Source organism: Ammospiza caudacuta, chromosome 8, assembly GCF_027887145.1.
Source record: "Ammospiza caudacuta isolate bAmmCau1 chromosome 8, bAmmCau1.pri, whole genome shotgun sequence".
NCBI classification, from domain to species: Eukaryota; Metazoa; Chordata; class Aves; order Passeriformes; family Passerellidae; genus Ammospiza; species Ammospiza caudacuta.
Genome location: NC_080600.1, coordinates 31,929,032 through 31,944,679, shown reverse-complemented (window position 1 = coordinate 31,944,679; position 15,648 = coordinate 31,929,032). Strand labels below are relative to the sequence as shown.

The following is a 15,648-nucleotide window of genomic DNA, read 5'->3' as shown; positions in this document are numbered from 1 at the left end:
GGCAGAAGTTAATTAGCTGAGTGAAAACTAAACCCTGTGACCTTCCTTTTGAGGGTATGACTCAGCAGGGGGAGACAGAGTCCTGCTTTCCTCACCATATGCCACGGTCTAGGGCAGGCTGTTCCCCCTAGGGACAATCCTGCTGCACTCCCACCTGCACCAACTGCAGCGTGCCCAGCAGGAATGGAGCCCATTGCAAAGAGAAGAGCAGAACAGAGGAGTTAGAAAGAGGTGAACACCTGTCCCCCCACAGCTCTCCATCCACTCTCAGATTTCTACATTCCCTGGAGACACTGCTGAGAACTTGTAGTTATTTTGTCTTTAGAGAGGGGAAAAACATTTCCTTTTTTTTGTCCCCCTCTAAATCGCCTTTTGGGATATCCAAACAAGATCTTAGAAGACTATCTAAAGGAGAATCCATTTTCAAATTTTGACCCAGTCAGCCATGACCTTCACAAAATATTCAAGGGTCACTGTCAGCATAAAAAGCATGAGGACCAACAGTACTTTTAAGTACTTTTATTTCAGAGAAGTTGCTGGAATTACCAAAAAGAATAATTACAACTAAATTATTATTATTTGTACAGCTGCAGCACCCACTGTGATAATCTTTAAGTCTCTACTGGACCTCACTGAAGCAGATGCCATGTGTGACACTACCTGTACAGGATTTTGAATGCATTATTCCACTAATACAATAAATCAAATAATTTTAACTGAGCACATCAGTACACTGGTGCTTGAGGTACCATTTTATTGATTAACTTCCTCTCAGCTTCCTCCACTTGAAAAATCAATTTAATTAGGTCACTCTAGTCTGTTAACAATTGAGACTCCCTACTTTTCAAAAAGCTTAGCACAATTACAGAATATTTTAATTAATAGAGCATAAATTTCATACCAGCAAGGAAGCATTTCCCTCAGTATTAATGATCCATTTTTTTCGACTTTATTTTGCACTTGAAAAAAGCCTAGGTGTCTTACAGGTTTTTTTAATGAAAAAAACATGTAGCTAGAGGGAAAAGCATCCAGCACCTGCTAATGCCTCCAGATGCCTAATTCACAAGATATTTCAGGTGTTCACACAAAACAGTGAAGCTGCTGGGGTTTGTCATTATTCCAGCTCATTAGGAATGCTTGCTGTTTCCATGGACCAGACAAACTACACTTGTACTGTGCTCTTCAATCAAAACACGGAGCTAGGCAGTGATGCAGAAAGGCAAGGAAAGATTAAAGGCAGTAACAAGGCATGTGACCCCAACCCTTTGTGCTTTTGAGTTCTGTTCCCTGTGCCACTAGAAATCACTTTGTGCAGGAAGATGGAGCCTAATACAGGTACATTTTGAACCAACTTTCACATATTTACAGATCACAACAAATTCAGAAAAAGTAAACCCTCAAGTCCTTGTATTTCTGACTCGGGAGCAGATTTGAAGACGGGCAAACAGGGTGAACCTCTATTGTTCATTTCCCTTCAGAAGCTGATGAAAGCAGAGCACTGGTGTATTTAAAGCTATTTGCTTTCTTTGCCAGATCTGGTCACTGCACTACTGAAAGCTGGGAAAAGACAAAGTCTCATTCTTCCATCCCAACAGATTTTGGCAGTGAGCAGCAGAGAAAAACGAAGTCATTCATTCCCTGGCTTCCTCTTTTTCTCTAGAAGAACAGAGGTAGCTAGATAAATATTTCCCTATCAAAGGAATCAATCAAGATTGATTGATTGCAAGCATAGAATTACTTAAAGATGTCAGGCCATCTCCATCTCCTGATGGAAAACAGTTAACGATTTTTAATTAACAAAGCTGAAGCGAGTTGGCATATAACAGTGTCATGAAGTTCAGGATGCAGCTCTGCCTTCAGGAGTAGAAAGATAACACTTTCTCCCAATGCATTTTCCAAACCTTTAATGTACTGTAACAGTTTCTGCGTGCGCTGAAATTTGTAATCACACACGTTCAGAGAGAATGCTGCAATACTGCATTCCCTCTGAAATGACAGCAAGCTCCAGGATCTAAACTTATTGCAAGGTTTTAGTGGATATATTGCAGTCTTATGCAATTCTGCCAGAAGAGGATAGCACAAACACTTTTACTAACAGATTAAGAAGAAAAGTAAGTACAGGAGAAGAGCTCACAGGTACATTTTATAACAAACACCATAAATGAAAGCTTCTGTGTTTTCTAAAGCAGCCTTCAAAGGCAGGAAACAAAGTATTTTTAATAGTAACTTTTAGGTCACTCTTTTCAGGACTGGTTTCCAAAACATTAACCTTCCTCTCTGAAGGGTGTGCTTATTTGGTGCTACTGTAACCTACATGTCTTTGCAATCTGAAGCATTGGGAATTTCAAGTATGCAGAGAGTCTCTAATCTTTGTCTATCTTTTTTAAACAAACATTCTCAAGTGACTTCTTGGTAAGCTACATCATAGGTGGACAAGTTTTATTCTGTCTCCTGTACCCTAAAAAAACCTCCAATGATCTACTCTTACATTTTCCTAATATAATTTGCACTTCCTTCTTTAAAGCTGAACTGTGTTTTACCACCTATTGGCATACTGTTGATCCATAATTCTCTGTTATGCAAATGTTCTTGCTCTCTAATCAGATTACTGTCCTCCCAGTATCTATAACCTCTGAAGTTCCTCAGCACCTTATGTGACAGCAGCTGGATGACTGTGACTGTTCTGTATTGGCAGCTGTTTGTTAGATTAGCTCATTACAGGAATCTTAGCTTACTTATTATAAATCAGCCACAACTTAAAAACCTCTGAAACAGGTCTGGGCCAGTCTCTTCAATGAACCAATTAAATGTTTTTTCCTCTCTCTGTCTGAACTAAAGTGGAGCTCAACAGGCTAAAATATTCTTAAATAAACTGTGTTCATTTGCTTTAGTTTATGTAGAAACAGTGTTTCAGCATAACAGGACCGACAGTCTACTGACTAATCTTCTTAGAGACCTGGTAATCTTTGTAATGCACTCACCAAGCAGAGAGGTGCAGCAGGCAGCCCTGCCAGCAGCCCTTAAAGGGGACACAGCCAAGCAGCCTGCAGCACCAGCCACAGCAGCAGCCTCCTCTCACGTGGAGGTGGGAAACAAACACTTAGGAGAGGGCTTAGCTCAAACACACTCTGCTGAACACCTCTCCTGGCACCTGGTTCCTGTTACTGTTGAGGGAGCAAGAAAAATCATAGCTGCTTCACTCAGAGCTAGATAAATCCTTGGGCCTCCCTGCAAGGGAGGGTAGTCTAAACAGAGATAACACTGCCAGGTGTTTCACCCTCTCTGCTTGCCCAAAACACAAAAGTCTCCCAAAGCTTTTGCATCACAGAAAGCAGAGTAATGAAAAATAAATCTCATTTTTTAAAGCTCATTAAAAAAACACAGAAGAATATCCTGTCTGGGGGTAGCTGTCTGATAACCAGTGAATTTCTTAAAGTTCACTGCTGTTCTAAGGAAGGATCCTGGCTTCTCCAGCCCTTCTAGCAACAGTACTTATTTTCACTATGGCCCTGGCATTTCTTTGACCCCTTCCCTCAATCTATTTAACTCACTATTTACCAACTTAAAGAGCAAACTAAAAACCTAAAGAAACCCAGTGCCTCGACAAAAAGTCAAAACAAAGGCAGGAAAAAAACATTTTGCCAGTTTGTAGATATATTTGTTCACTGAAACCTGCAATGATTCCTGGTGGTGAGAGGGGAGAGAGGGAAGCTGGGAAAGAAAGAGTGAAGAGGAAGGAGGGAGAAGAGAGCCCTCACCCTGTTCAGGGCACTCAGGCTTGTACTTGGCTCAGCTGCCTGTGAAGTGCAGCCTGGCTTGCTCAGAGGGATTTGAGAGCAGTAAATCAAAGCACATCACTCCTCTTTGTGTAAACACCAACACCTCCATCAGAGAGCAGGTACAAACTGGCCACTTAACAGAAGGGACGGATCATCAGCAAACTTGACTCAAAATAAAACGTCAGAACAACCTTCTTAGAATTGAAAAATGCCAGGAAAGCAGCTCAGCCCTTGCAGACAGAGGGTGAACTACCCAGCACCATGCAGGTAGTAACCTACAGATAAAGACAACTGACAAACATTTCAAATATTTATGCCTTTTACTCCCACTGATTTTAGAAAATCTCACCAGGCTGCAAGTCTGCACACATGCACCTCTGCCCCCATCTTTATCTCACTGCCTTGTCACACACAAGTTTAGAGATCATAAAGCATTTGTATTTCCATTGCTATCCCCCAGTATCACTCACTCGTTGCAAACAGAGCAAGGCAAGTGGAAGGCTTTTCAGAAGGATCTGAAAGATCCAGGACCGCAGCAGAGGAATGCAGGCCAGTTACCTGGATGTTTATGTTTACATTGGGACGCTCAGTCGGCACGGGGCTGCTGCGCTCCGTCTCCAGCTGTTTCAGTTTTAGGAATGTGTCTTCAAATGCTGAAAAAGACAAGAAAGGTATCATCTTCCCAATGTTCCATGGAGTTATTTGACTTTTAACTTGCATTATTCCTGAATACTAATTACATAATTTTGGAGTTGTGCAAAAAAGCACAGGGATGGGTGAATCTACTTGCTCAAGCTTCGGTACAAATTCCAAGCTTGCAGACTGTGTGCACCAAATGATAACACTGCACTCCTGGCAGCTCATTGACACAGCCATCCTCACAGTGAGTGAGCAACACAGAGTAAATTGCTTAGATGGTTGCACTTTACTGTATTTGTGGACAAAGTCACATCCAATGAAGAACTGACTTTTCACTTGTATCTCTGTTCTTGTTGTTACAGTAATAGGTAAAACTGCCCTTATGCATATAATCTAAGGGAGCATCCTAAAACAATCCTGCATTTTTCATAAGGAAACAATCTCACATCAATGTATTATTTAATCTTGATCTCACACATCACAATATGGCAAAATCTGTCAGTTTGCTTACGATCAGAGTCTGCTTTGTCTGCAGCAGTCTCCTTCGTGCCAGGAGCAGGGCAAGTGACAGCCTCTTCTGAATCTCCTGCTGCCAAGCCAACAACTGGACGGCCCAGGGCATCATCCACACAAGTTTCTGGCAAGTCTGTGCTGTCTAGCAAATCAACAAGAGGTATGCTGCAAGGGCAGAAAGATGGGCAGAGAGATGCACAGTCATGTTACCATTCTTCCTGGAACAAGAAAAAGCTTTAACACATGCAATGCCTTTTTTCAAGCTGTCTTCTGCTGATCAGCCACAACCTAGAAAAATTGTTTCAGGTACCTCACAGACACTGGTTTTCAGCGAGCTTAAGAAACATGAAAAAGGGAACATTTCATATCTGTATAAGGGACTTCATAACAGAACAGGTCCATGTTGCCTGCTGTGTCATTACATAGCAGTGGAAAAAGTGACGAGAGAAGAAGGGAAGTTTTTATCCATGAAATACACTCTTTGGAACAAACATATACAGTTTTTCTAAAAAATTTAATGTACCCTTTGGGATTTTACAAGAGAAAAAGAAAAGTTAGGGGAAGGGAAGTTGGTATCACAAAAAGTTGTTTGTGCAGCACTTCACCCAACACTGGTAAGCAGAACAGAGGGCAGAAGGGTGCACTGCACAGGACTGCTCTGACTTATGGTCAGGCATACCTAGAACCAGTTTCAGTTTTGTTAACTTAGGCAGAGCAATGAATGAAACTTTAGCAGTCACAGTGTTTTACAGAGCGTGTACTCTGTACCCTGTCAGGATCACTTGTTTCAGCTCTCTTGGTTTCTGATGCAAATGTCTCCTTTTAATTTTGCCCTATGAGCTCTATTTTCAATGAACAAGGAAAAATAGTTACAAAAATTATGATGTTTATGTTGAGCAAGCAGTCAGGAATCTCATACATTTCTCTAAAGCTTGGTAACAGCCCAAGCTATCCTAAGAGCAAACACAGAAACCACTGCTGCACAATGCAATGGTTCATCAGACAGCCTGCGCACACAACTGCAGCTTTACTGCTGCCCAGCTCAATCAACAACCACTCTCCATCAACAATCACAGTTTGGCTGCAATATTGATTTAAGAAGAAAAATCTATCAATCCTTATTGCAAGTCCTGCCCCAAATATGAGAACAATGATATCAAGCCCATACCCACCACAACAGAATAGAACCTACCCTTAAGCACAGACAAGAGACATTTTCCACTCGACAGTTTAGACCAGCTTCTCCCTTACCACTACCAGGTTAGAGCCTCATGCCCCCCTCCAGTCCCTGGAACCAATGCCCTGTTGTCACTACAGAGGCTGCAGGGAAAAACTCCTTCCCCTTCAGCTCAAGCACACAAAGAATTCTTTCAATGTTAAACATATACTCTGAATCAGATTACAGGATATCATTGTTCTAGTGCTAATAATGTACGAATCATTTAAAGTCAATTAATTGCTGTGAGGCAAATTGAGGCCACTGGCTTGATTCTCTTAAAGCAGTGGAATAAGAAGCTACTAGCAAAGCAAATCATAGGGAAAATTTTTCAACTTCCTGTGCAGCCTCTCTCTGCAGCACTAATGGGAAAAGGCAAACAGCACACAGTCTTGCAGAGAGGGAATGACAGATACAGAGATTTAATTGCAGAACTAACAGACAGGAAGAGATGCTCTTCCAATTAAGGCAACAAGGAAAGTGGGACTGTATCCCATACATTACTTTGCTGATACAGGAGTCGAAATGTTTTATAATCCTCACATGGAGACAACAATTTTCTTCCTATTTTCTGACAATTTTCTGTAAATAGTGTCCAATCTTTAATATGAACACCATTTTAAGATGTTCAGATTTTACCTACACCATGCAGTTGCTGACTCCATGACAGTTTGAAGGAACTTTCACCCCACATCAGGACAGGGCATCAGGGAAATGAAATGAATTTTAGATAACTCAAGGAAGCCTCCTAAGTCAAGATTCAAGTAGGAATTGATCCCTCTTGCCTTCAGACCCACTGAAACACCTCCTGAGCCACCTGAGATTGGCAGTCAGTAAGAGGAAAGTCATACTTGGGAGACCCTCAGCCATTGGAATTTGCAGGCATGAGTTCTCCAAAGAGCAGCAAAACCTTTGAAGTTTCCCAGACCCTTCACCCTCTTCAGAGCACCAGCAGGAAGATTACCAGGCAGGCTTCATAAATGGCCCAACCATGAATGCAAAAAACACAAAAAACTTTAATCACTGCACAGAATTTCTGACACCTTTTACAAAATATTGATGAACTGGCACACCAGCCATAAGGGAAATTGTCCAAGGCTTCCCAGGAAAAGTAGGGCTTCTACCAGTCAGCTCCCAGCACTCAGGAACTGAACAGGCATTAGCCTTCCACAAACCTGCATTTACCCACACACAAAGGGATATTTTGAACTTTGCATAGTAATAAGTGCTGGGCTTTATGTCTTCAATCCACTTCTACCATCATATTTTAAGAAACATTCTCTGGGAAATGCTGATAAAAGATACTAGGAGTTCAAGCCACATAAATAAATATGAATATAGGAATAATGAAGGGCTGTAATGCATGTAAAGGTTTGTCAATGCATTAACAAGTCATTATAGGCTCAGAGAGCTCACACAGTTAAGGGAGTAGCTAATGCATTACCCCTTCTTTTTGCCAGGCCCAAATACTGATATAAACATGTACCACACAGCATGCAGTGTATAACATGACTGAGAAAGCTCTCAGTTACAAGTGGTGTGAGATACCTTGTCTTTTTCTCCCTCAACTACACAGACATTATATGATACTGTAAAGCTAAACAACTTATTTTCATTTGCATATTCTCACGCAACTTTATAAATAAGAAAGAAATAAATGGGTTTGCTTCACTCCAGAAGTTTACAACATCCACCATTCCAAACCTAAAACTAAAATGAGCACAAGAGATTGTTCCAATTATCTTGGTAGGTGTCACAGATCTTTAGTTTACAGCTTGCTCAAACTTTTTTTTTAGCAGTGTTGTAGAATAGAGACTCATACTTCATTAGCAAACTCTTTCCCCCCATCAGATGTGGGGGTGAGGAGGCCAAAATATCTCAGGCAATATTAAATTATGTCCTGGCTGACACTTATTTCTTGGTTCTTCATGTCTGGATATCTGAAAATAATGGTTTTTTATTTCTGGGCTCTGTGGCAATTTGAAACACAGTGAAATAATTTGAAAATCACTCAAACAACTCCTTTATCCTAAAAGCTACACATAAATTAACTTCAAAAGCCCTCTGTGACCATATTCCCTTCTTTTTTTTTTTTAATAGGAAAAGAATATTGCAATTTAAAAGCAACAAAATTCAGAAAACACAAGAAAACAGTGTGTTCAAGGGTAAAGGTTTGTTCTTCACGTTGTTAAAGGCCCCCAAGAATACCACTGACCCATGAAGCTGGAGTCTTAACCTCTGACTTAACAATTAACCTTGTGAATCATATGGTAGGACTGGTGTTTGTCAGGAAATGTTACTTTTCAACTGGACCAGAAAAGAAAAAAAGAAAGAAAAAGTTGTAAAAAGCAAAAAATAATTTAAAAAATTACTCTTTGCCTTTTTGACAGTTCTGTTAAATTTATTCTTAAAAAATTGAAAATAATTCTATTCCATTTCCAAACAATATTTCTCAGAAGAGGTCTTATTGAGAAAAAAAGGTTGGTTTTCAGATCAACCACACATCTTAGATATTTTTACATGATCATGGTTCAAAGAAGGGCCAGTTACATCCTCTGTTTCTCAGATTTTTGAAACCGTATTATAACCCACTGGTCATATATGTAGTTTTAAAATAAATGTGACTTCCTGCATGGCTCTCAAACCCAGCTAAAAAAAATGGATCTTTTGGTCATTAAGAAAAACTTCAACACAATTTAAAAATATATCTATCTATATGCACACATAGATAGATATATACTGTTTATAAAATAAAAGCGATGTGTGGCTTCCGGTCTCTATGTCATTTCTCTTTAAAGACTCACTACCAACAGCACAATCTGCAGAGCCTTTGTCATAAAAGCTTCTGCCCCTCTACAGCCAGCTCCGGGTGCGCAGTCCTTGTCGCAGAGGGAGCTCAGGAGGCGATTTCCCAGCCGGGCCGGGAGCAGTCCCGAGCTGCGGCAGCCGCGCAGTCACAGCGCGGTCAGGGCGGCCTGCGGGGCGCCGGGCAGCCCCGCGCTCCGGGCGCTGCGCTCGGGGGCCCACGCGGGGCTCGGTCCGTCCGGGGCGCGGCTCCTCGGCGGGGCCCACGCGGCTCCACCACGCTGACAGCGGCCGGCGGCGTCGGGGGGCCTGGAGCGGTGGGAGCGGGAGGGGGAAAATTAGTCAGCGGGAAACGAGGGGGAAAGGGGGGGAAAGTAAAGCAAAGGCGAGGGCAAGGAGATTGAGGAGAAAAGACAGGGAAAAGGGGCATTCCTGGAAGGGAAATACTGGAGGGAAGAGGCATGCAAGTACAGGTGCGCATGATGGCACTGCCAAATAAACCCCTTTCTGCACAGGATGGCAGTGCCAAACAAAGCCCTTTCTGCACAGCATCGTGCAAGTTTCTGCACAAGTCTGAATTGACTCTCATGTTTATGTTGCTTACACTTCCCAAATGTAAAGCACTTCATACTTCAAAACACTTCATGGAAGTAAGCAAGAATTATGTGCATTTTACAGATGGGAGCAAATAACGTGAATGAGGAACAGACCTCAAGTATACAGCATGTTTTATTTGCAGAAAACAAGTTTAAGTGGCAGCTCTAAATGTACACCTGAAGCAAACACCTAAAGCAATACCAGTTTTCAAAGTGACTGGAAAGTGCAGATTCTAAAGCAAATTTAAAAAAAAAGTAGAAGAAAATAGAAGCTCAGAAGAAATGAACATTAGTGTGTAGGAGCAAACAGTAGAGCAAACGAATCATCCACAATTTAGGTGACTAAGGGATTGATACTACTGAAGAAGTTGCCTGCAGCTATAACTTGCATTAACATAAAAATTTAGCTGGAAAAGAACGATTTTATAAAAGGTCACAACACAAACTAAGACCTCACTTTCTAATTTTGCATATGAAAGCATAATGGCTTGTAAGTTTTAAATTTAGAGTTCCTAAAATCAAACCCACAGGAATGCTGTGCACAGTTATGGCCACTCTTTGCCACACTTGGTATGAAGTCCTCCAAAAGCTAGAAAGAGGAGGTGCAAGGGAGAACACTCATCACTTTATTCAGTCTTTTGAAAAATATTATTATGCAGGAGCCCCTAGCTAGGAAACTGTAAGGCTTTAGGCACAAACATCTTCAAAGCAGCAGGGATAAGTCATTAATGGAAAACAGCCAAATTTTAAAATACTTGAAAAATGGATAATGATCTGTTAACTGTCGTCTGTGTAGCACTAGGGTCCTCCACCAGTATATTTTGGGAGAGGTTGATAAAAGGTACAGTCATATATCAAAAAAGTGCTTGGAAAAAAGCACTTCATAAACTACTCAAGTAAGGAAATTCCTAAAACAAAGGTATTCCTTCAGTTTAATGTAAAAGATTTGATTTAATGAGCCAAATCTAAACAAAGTGGAAGGATTGTTGCTGTTCACATAGAGGGGTCAGATGGCCTTCAGCTCAAATTCCACCTTCTCGTGTTCCAGAACAGCCAAGCAGACAGCTGAGTTGGAAGATCACACGTGTTAAGGCAGGCAAGCAGAAAAGCATGCAGGATTCACAACAGTGGTAAATGATTAACATTTGGGGATAGTCCTCCTTTAGAAAAGAAACAGGATTTATACAGAGCTCACCCATGTGTAAATTCAGAATTTTGGTTTCTGTGAAATACACTGAGGAAGTGACCCGTGAATACTGAGGGCTCCAATCCCCAACAGTTCATTCCTTTATTTTACCATTTCTCTCATGGATGTGGTTAAGGAAAGCTACATCCACTAGCAAAAAAACCCCAAAGAACTTCCCTACTTATCCCATAGTAAGGAAGTAAATATTAAATCTCTGTCTGCTGTCCTAACTTAGCAAAAAATCCTTTCTATCTGGCAAAGTACTTTCTACAATCTGGCAAAATTGCTGTTGGCAGCTGCAGCATTAACATTTTAAATTAAAGGAAACATTGACATTAGGAAGGGATCTAAGCTGCAAGGTAGCCAATAGAGGCATCTGCCAAGCAGAGTACAGAAACCCTGGAGGTCAGGACCTTACTTCTAAACCCCTTCAATCTAACTATCTACAAAATCCACAGTCCAAAAAATTTTGGTGTTCTCAACAATCTTTGGCAAGCTCTCTCTAAAAGAAGACTATTTTTCTGACAGAAAGCAAAGATAATTCATGCAGAAACAGGCCAATTAAAGACAGTAGCAGTTGAAAGGAGATCTTGTTAGCAGCATCAGACACCCTTGCAGGCACAATAGCCAAGTCACAGCCCCCAGCAATAAATATATATGTTCTGGCAAGTCCATTAACCTAACCCCACTTCCCATCTAGGAAATCAGAATGTAGCTCAATTCCTGACTCAGCTCCAAACTGTTGTCTTTCTCCTACAGCTGGATTTGCCCTTTATTGCAGGCACTACTGTTTCCAGTGAACACAGTAAAACCAGAAAACAACTACTTTCACTAACAATGTCTCAAAGAAATGTAACACAGACACAGTAGAAGCACTGCACTCTCAATTAAAATGCATCAGTTGCCAAGAAGCTTGTTTTCTTTAGGACACACTGTTTTGTGTTACATGCAGGTATATTTTGCATTCACTCCCACTCTTCTATACAAACACTACATCCTGCAGGAGCTGGCATGTAAGCTGAGATTCCTGGACAATGTTAAGACAGACTCAAGCTCTCAATCCTAAAAACACACATAACAAACCCAAAACTGAGTGGCTGTAGAGCCTTCTCTGCTTCAGACCCAAAGCAGCAGGATTTCAGTAAGCAACAGCAGCCTTGCAAACATGAGCAGGAACATTAGCACAAACCAGGTACCCAAGAAGAGCTGGTCTGGAGCCAAGTCAAACATTTCCACCAAAGGAAATAAAGGTGACTACCACTTATCTTGCAGTTAGGCCAAAAGAATCAAAATATAACCATATTGAGAATGCTGAAGAATAAGGATGCCACCACCTTTCACCCACCACCATGGAAGGAATCGAGCGATCAACAGGATCCCACCACAGACAAGCACAGATTTCAGATACTAGATAAATCAAGGGTAAAAGAAAGAAAAACAGCATTTATCATCATATGTTCTGATTGAAATGTCAACAAAATGCAACTCAAAGCAGAATTACCATCCCCTTTATCATTCAAAATTGATAGTATTAGAAGTCTTTAAATTAATACCATTTACACAATTGAAGTACATTTGTCACAGCACTGTTAGAAACAGGCACCATCTACTTGTAAGAGATACTGAAGCAAAGCAGATTCATATGGCTGACAATGGGAGAAAGACCCTTTCTCTTGAGGATTGAAACTGCTTAGGATAAGAGCTTTGGTGTCACTCCATTCCACCATGACTGCTCCTGAGGAGTCTGGCAGAAGCCAGAATTTCCCTTCTTGGAGAAGCCATAGGCAAGAGAAACCAAAGAAGTTAAGTTGACCTGTGCACAAGTACTGGGTTGATATATGCCAATTTTTGGACTGAAAATAGCTTTGCAATATAGAATTAGTTTAAGAAAAGATAAATGACACGTACATTTATCTATCTTCAAACAAATCCTCTTCATTTTGAGATGCATCTAATCCATAAAACAAATACTCTGATTACATGAAATCAAAGCTCTTATCTTCAGCTTGTGTCATTTTCCTCAAGCTCCCATTCTACACAAGCTCATGAGAAAAGTCAGTTTGCCTCTTTCAGAAGGTTCAAAAGACAATTCACAAGGATACCAGTTTACAAGGTTCTATTTTATCCTAAGGATCAAGGTTAAGTCCTTGGACCCCATGATACCAAGCAAAGGGTTACATGCTTATGGCCAATGAGAAGGACCCAACTCTCTCCAAGACTTTAAAATGCTATTCCTCCTTAATTCCTTTAGCCCCGCCCCTGAAGAAATTTTCTTTTGGTTGGCAGTGACTAAGCCTGTTGTCCTCACCTCTCCACACACAATTCATAGGAAGAAATCAGCTGCATCATCCCTAACTTGATTGTCCACTTACATTAGAGACACAAGGATGGCAGCTTATTTAAGCACAGATAAAGGAAAAGCTACTTGAATCATGCATAAGTAATCAGAATTCATTTCCCAGCAAAGCTTAACATACCAATTCTTATCTTGCTGGCTGGCTCCTGGGCTCCTTGGGAGGTTTTCTATTTCCACTAAGACTGGTGCAGAAGGAACTGCTGTTAGGACAGGCAGGTTTGGCTTTGCATTCCAGCTCTTTAGAGACCGAATACAGACAAGTTATTACACACATTAATGAAGTGATGACACATTAAAGTGAACAAAACATATCAATGCTTCTTCTTAAGCACAAAGCTAAAGCAAGGCCATTTTCTTCCCTTACTTCCCTAGCACTGGATATTCCAGTCTTTTCCAGCACTGTACACAATTAATAGCTAACTGTAACATTCAATTGGTCAATCACTGGATTTCAAGAACAAATAACAAAATCTTCAAATCTGTTGAGACACATGAAAATTGCCTTTAGAAAGAATGAGAGTCCTTACTTGTGATCCATTAGTTTGGCTGATAAGAGCATTGTTTGCAGCACTGAAAGACAAGAAGAATTATAACTCAATCAGATCAACAAACTGCTTTTGCAGGCTGGTAGAACTGCAAGGACTTTCAGAATGAAACAGTCTAAGATATTTCCAAAGTATTAATCTCTTTTCACAAAGGGTATCAAGTTATTTTTTCTTTGTTCAAGCTGTAGTTTATCTGCAACTCATCTGTTTTAACTCCTTTCCTAAACCAGTTTGGTTTAAAAAGTCTTTCTGCTTCAGCAGTAAGATGTGGCACTTCTAAAGCAAAAATTTTATAATTTTAGTTAAAACACCCAGCAAAATGTGACATTGTGAAAAGCTCACCTACATGCTGTAGATATTATGTTTGTTCCAAAACTAGAACCCCCCTGATTTGATGCTTCACATCAACAAGAGTTTCTTCTGCATACAACCTCTAATGGACTTAAAAGCAGCTATTCAAATTTACATGCACAGCAACTCAGCGTAGCATTAATAATAATTTTATGTTATTAAATATTTACTATATTTGATTAATTAAATAAGACCCATATCCCTATTCTTGATGATTTCTGAACCTGCAAGAGACATTGCACATTTCTGAGAGACTTAAAAGCAGCAGTTATGCATTATAGATTTCATGCAAAGCAAATTTTTTCCCCAGACTTCTAGCCTTTTAAAGAAGGCTCCCATCTCTTATGACCTGTTAATTTTCTGATTTATAGTCTGGATAACAGCTATCCAACCTGGCAAGCTGACAATTCAAATAGATTTCTGTGTTTACTTCAGTGACTCTTTAGAATTATTTTATTTAAAACACCATTATGTCAACACTAAACAAGCTGTTCCTTGCCTGTTTCCCCCTTCACCCTTTCTCTATTGAGCAAATGTGGAGGCTACCCCAGAATTTTCAGAAATATTAAGGAATGCCTTCTGACTAGCACATTCTCCTGTGCTGGGCTAACACAAAGAAGGGAACACCATACATCTTTCATGATGCATTTCAATTAGCAACACTGGAGTGTAGAGTTTCAGAAATGGCATAGCTTGCTGTGGAGACAACAGTGCCACACCTAAGCACAGATCAGGAGACCGCAGTCTTATCAGGAGGAGAAACTGCACATGGAGTTTCTCTTCCCACTCTCAGAATGACCTAAGCAACCTGAAACTCGGGGAAGGGCAGGACAACTCAGTGTGACAAGAGCACCAATCAAACAGGCACATTTTGCATGCAGAGGATTTTAATGACACCCAGTTTTGCAGAGTACTCTCCCATTGTATAGAAAGAAAAAATAATACAGAAGTCACACTGCAGCCTTGTCCCTCCATTTCTAGACTTCTGCTCTCATGCAAGAACCAGCCCTGCTACTACAGACAGAAAATGTTGGGCTGCATTAAGTCTGTTGTTTTGAAATGTTACTTTGGCATTCTGTGGTGCTCACCACGGTGCACTATGAATATCTACTTTTTAAAAAATAATCTGGTTGCAAATGATCATTGAAGTGTTCACAAATAATTAAGGCAAAGGACAGAAACCTGAACTGAGTGACCTAAGTTTGTTCACTACCAGGCAGCTCCTTTTAACCTGGTTTTCTCTCTTCCCTCAAGGAAGGGTATGAAAATTATATGATTCAGATACATCTGAGTAATTTACATTGGAACAGCAAGTATGAACCTACAGATCCAGGAACTTTTGGTAGAAAAATAAAGAATCAAAAGGCTTCCCTTTCAATGTTGATCATGCATGAAAATAAATGCAAGTGTAATACAGAATATAAAACCATCAACTTATTTCAAAAAGACTTATTTTACTGTCTTTTCCCTGTCTTTGACCTTCACTGAATGAGGTATTTCAGTCACACAGCTGGAGCAGGCAGACTTCAGACACAAGACCTCCTCACAAACTTTTACCTGATCTCTTACATGGCAGCATATAAACTACAGCTCATATCCAGCAAGAATCATAGCTAGTAATAAACAAACTTCTTTGCTAGCTAGTAAACAAGTCTGGCAAAA

At 40.5% G+C, this 15,648-nt stretch overlaps 1 protein-coding gene across 4 annotated transcripts in view; it reads right to left on the bottom strand.

The window, feature by feature from the left end:
* The window catches only part of EPB41L5 (erythrocyte membrane protein band 4.1 like 5), a 53,003-nt gene that overhangs the window by 10,506 nt on the left and 26,849 nt on the right, over positions 1-15,648 (bottom strand). For all 4 annotated transcript variants that reach the window (XM_058809315.1, XM_058809312.1, XM_058809313.1 and 1 more), the window contains exons 15-18: positions 13,618-13,660; positions 13,212-13,327; positions 4,930-5,096; positions 4,338-4,432 (exon numbers count right to left, since the gene is read on the bottom strand). In XM_058809315.1, coding sequence (XP_058665298.1) covers positions 4,338-4,432; positions 4,930-5,096; positions 13,212-13,327; positions 13,618-13,660 — 421 coding nt within the window. The remainder of the gene's footprint in view (positions 1-4,337; positions 4,433-4,929; positions 5,097-13,211; positions 13,328-13,617; positions 13,661-15,648) is intronic.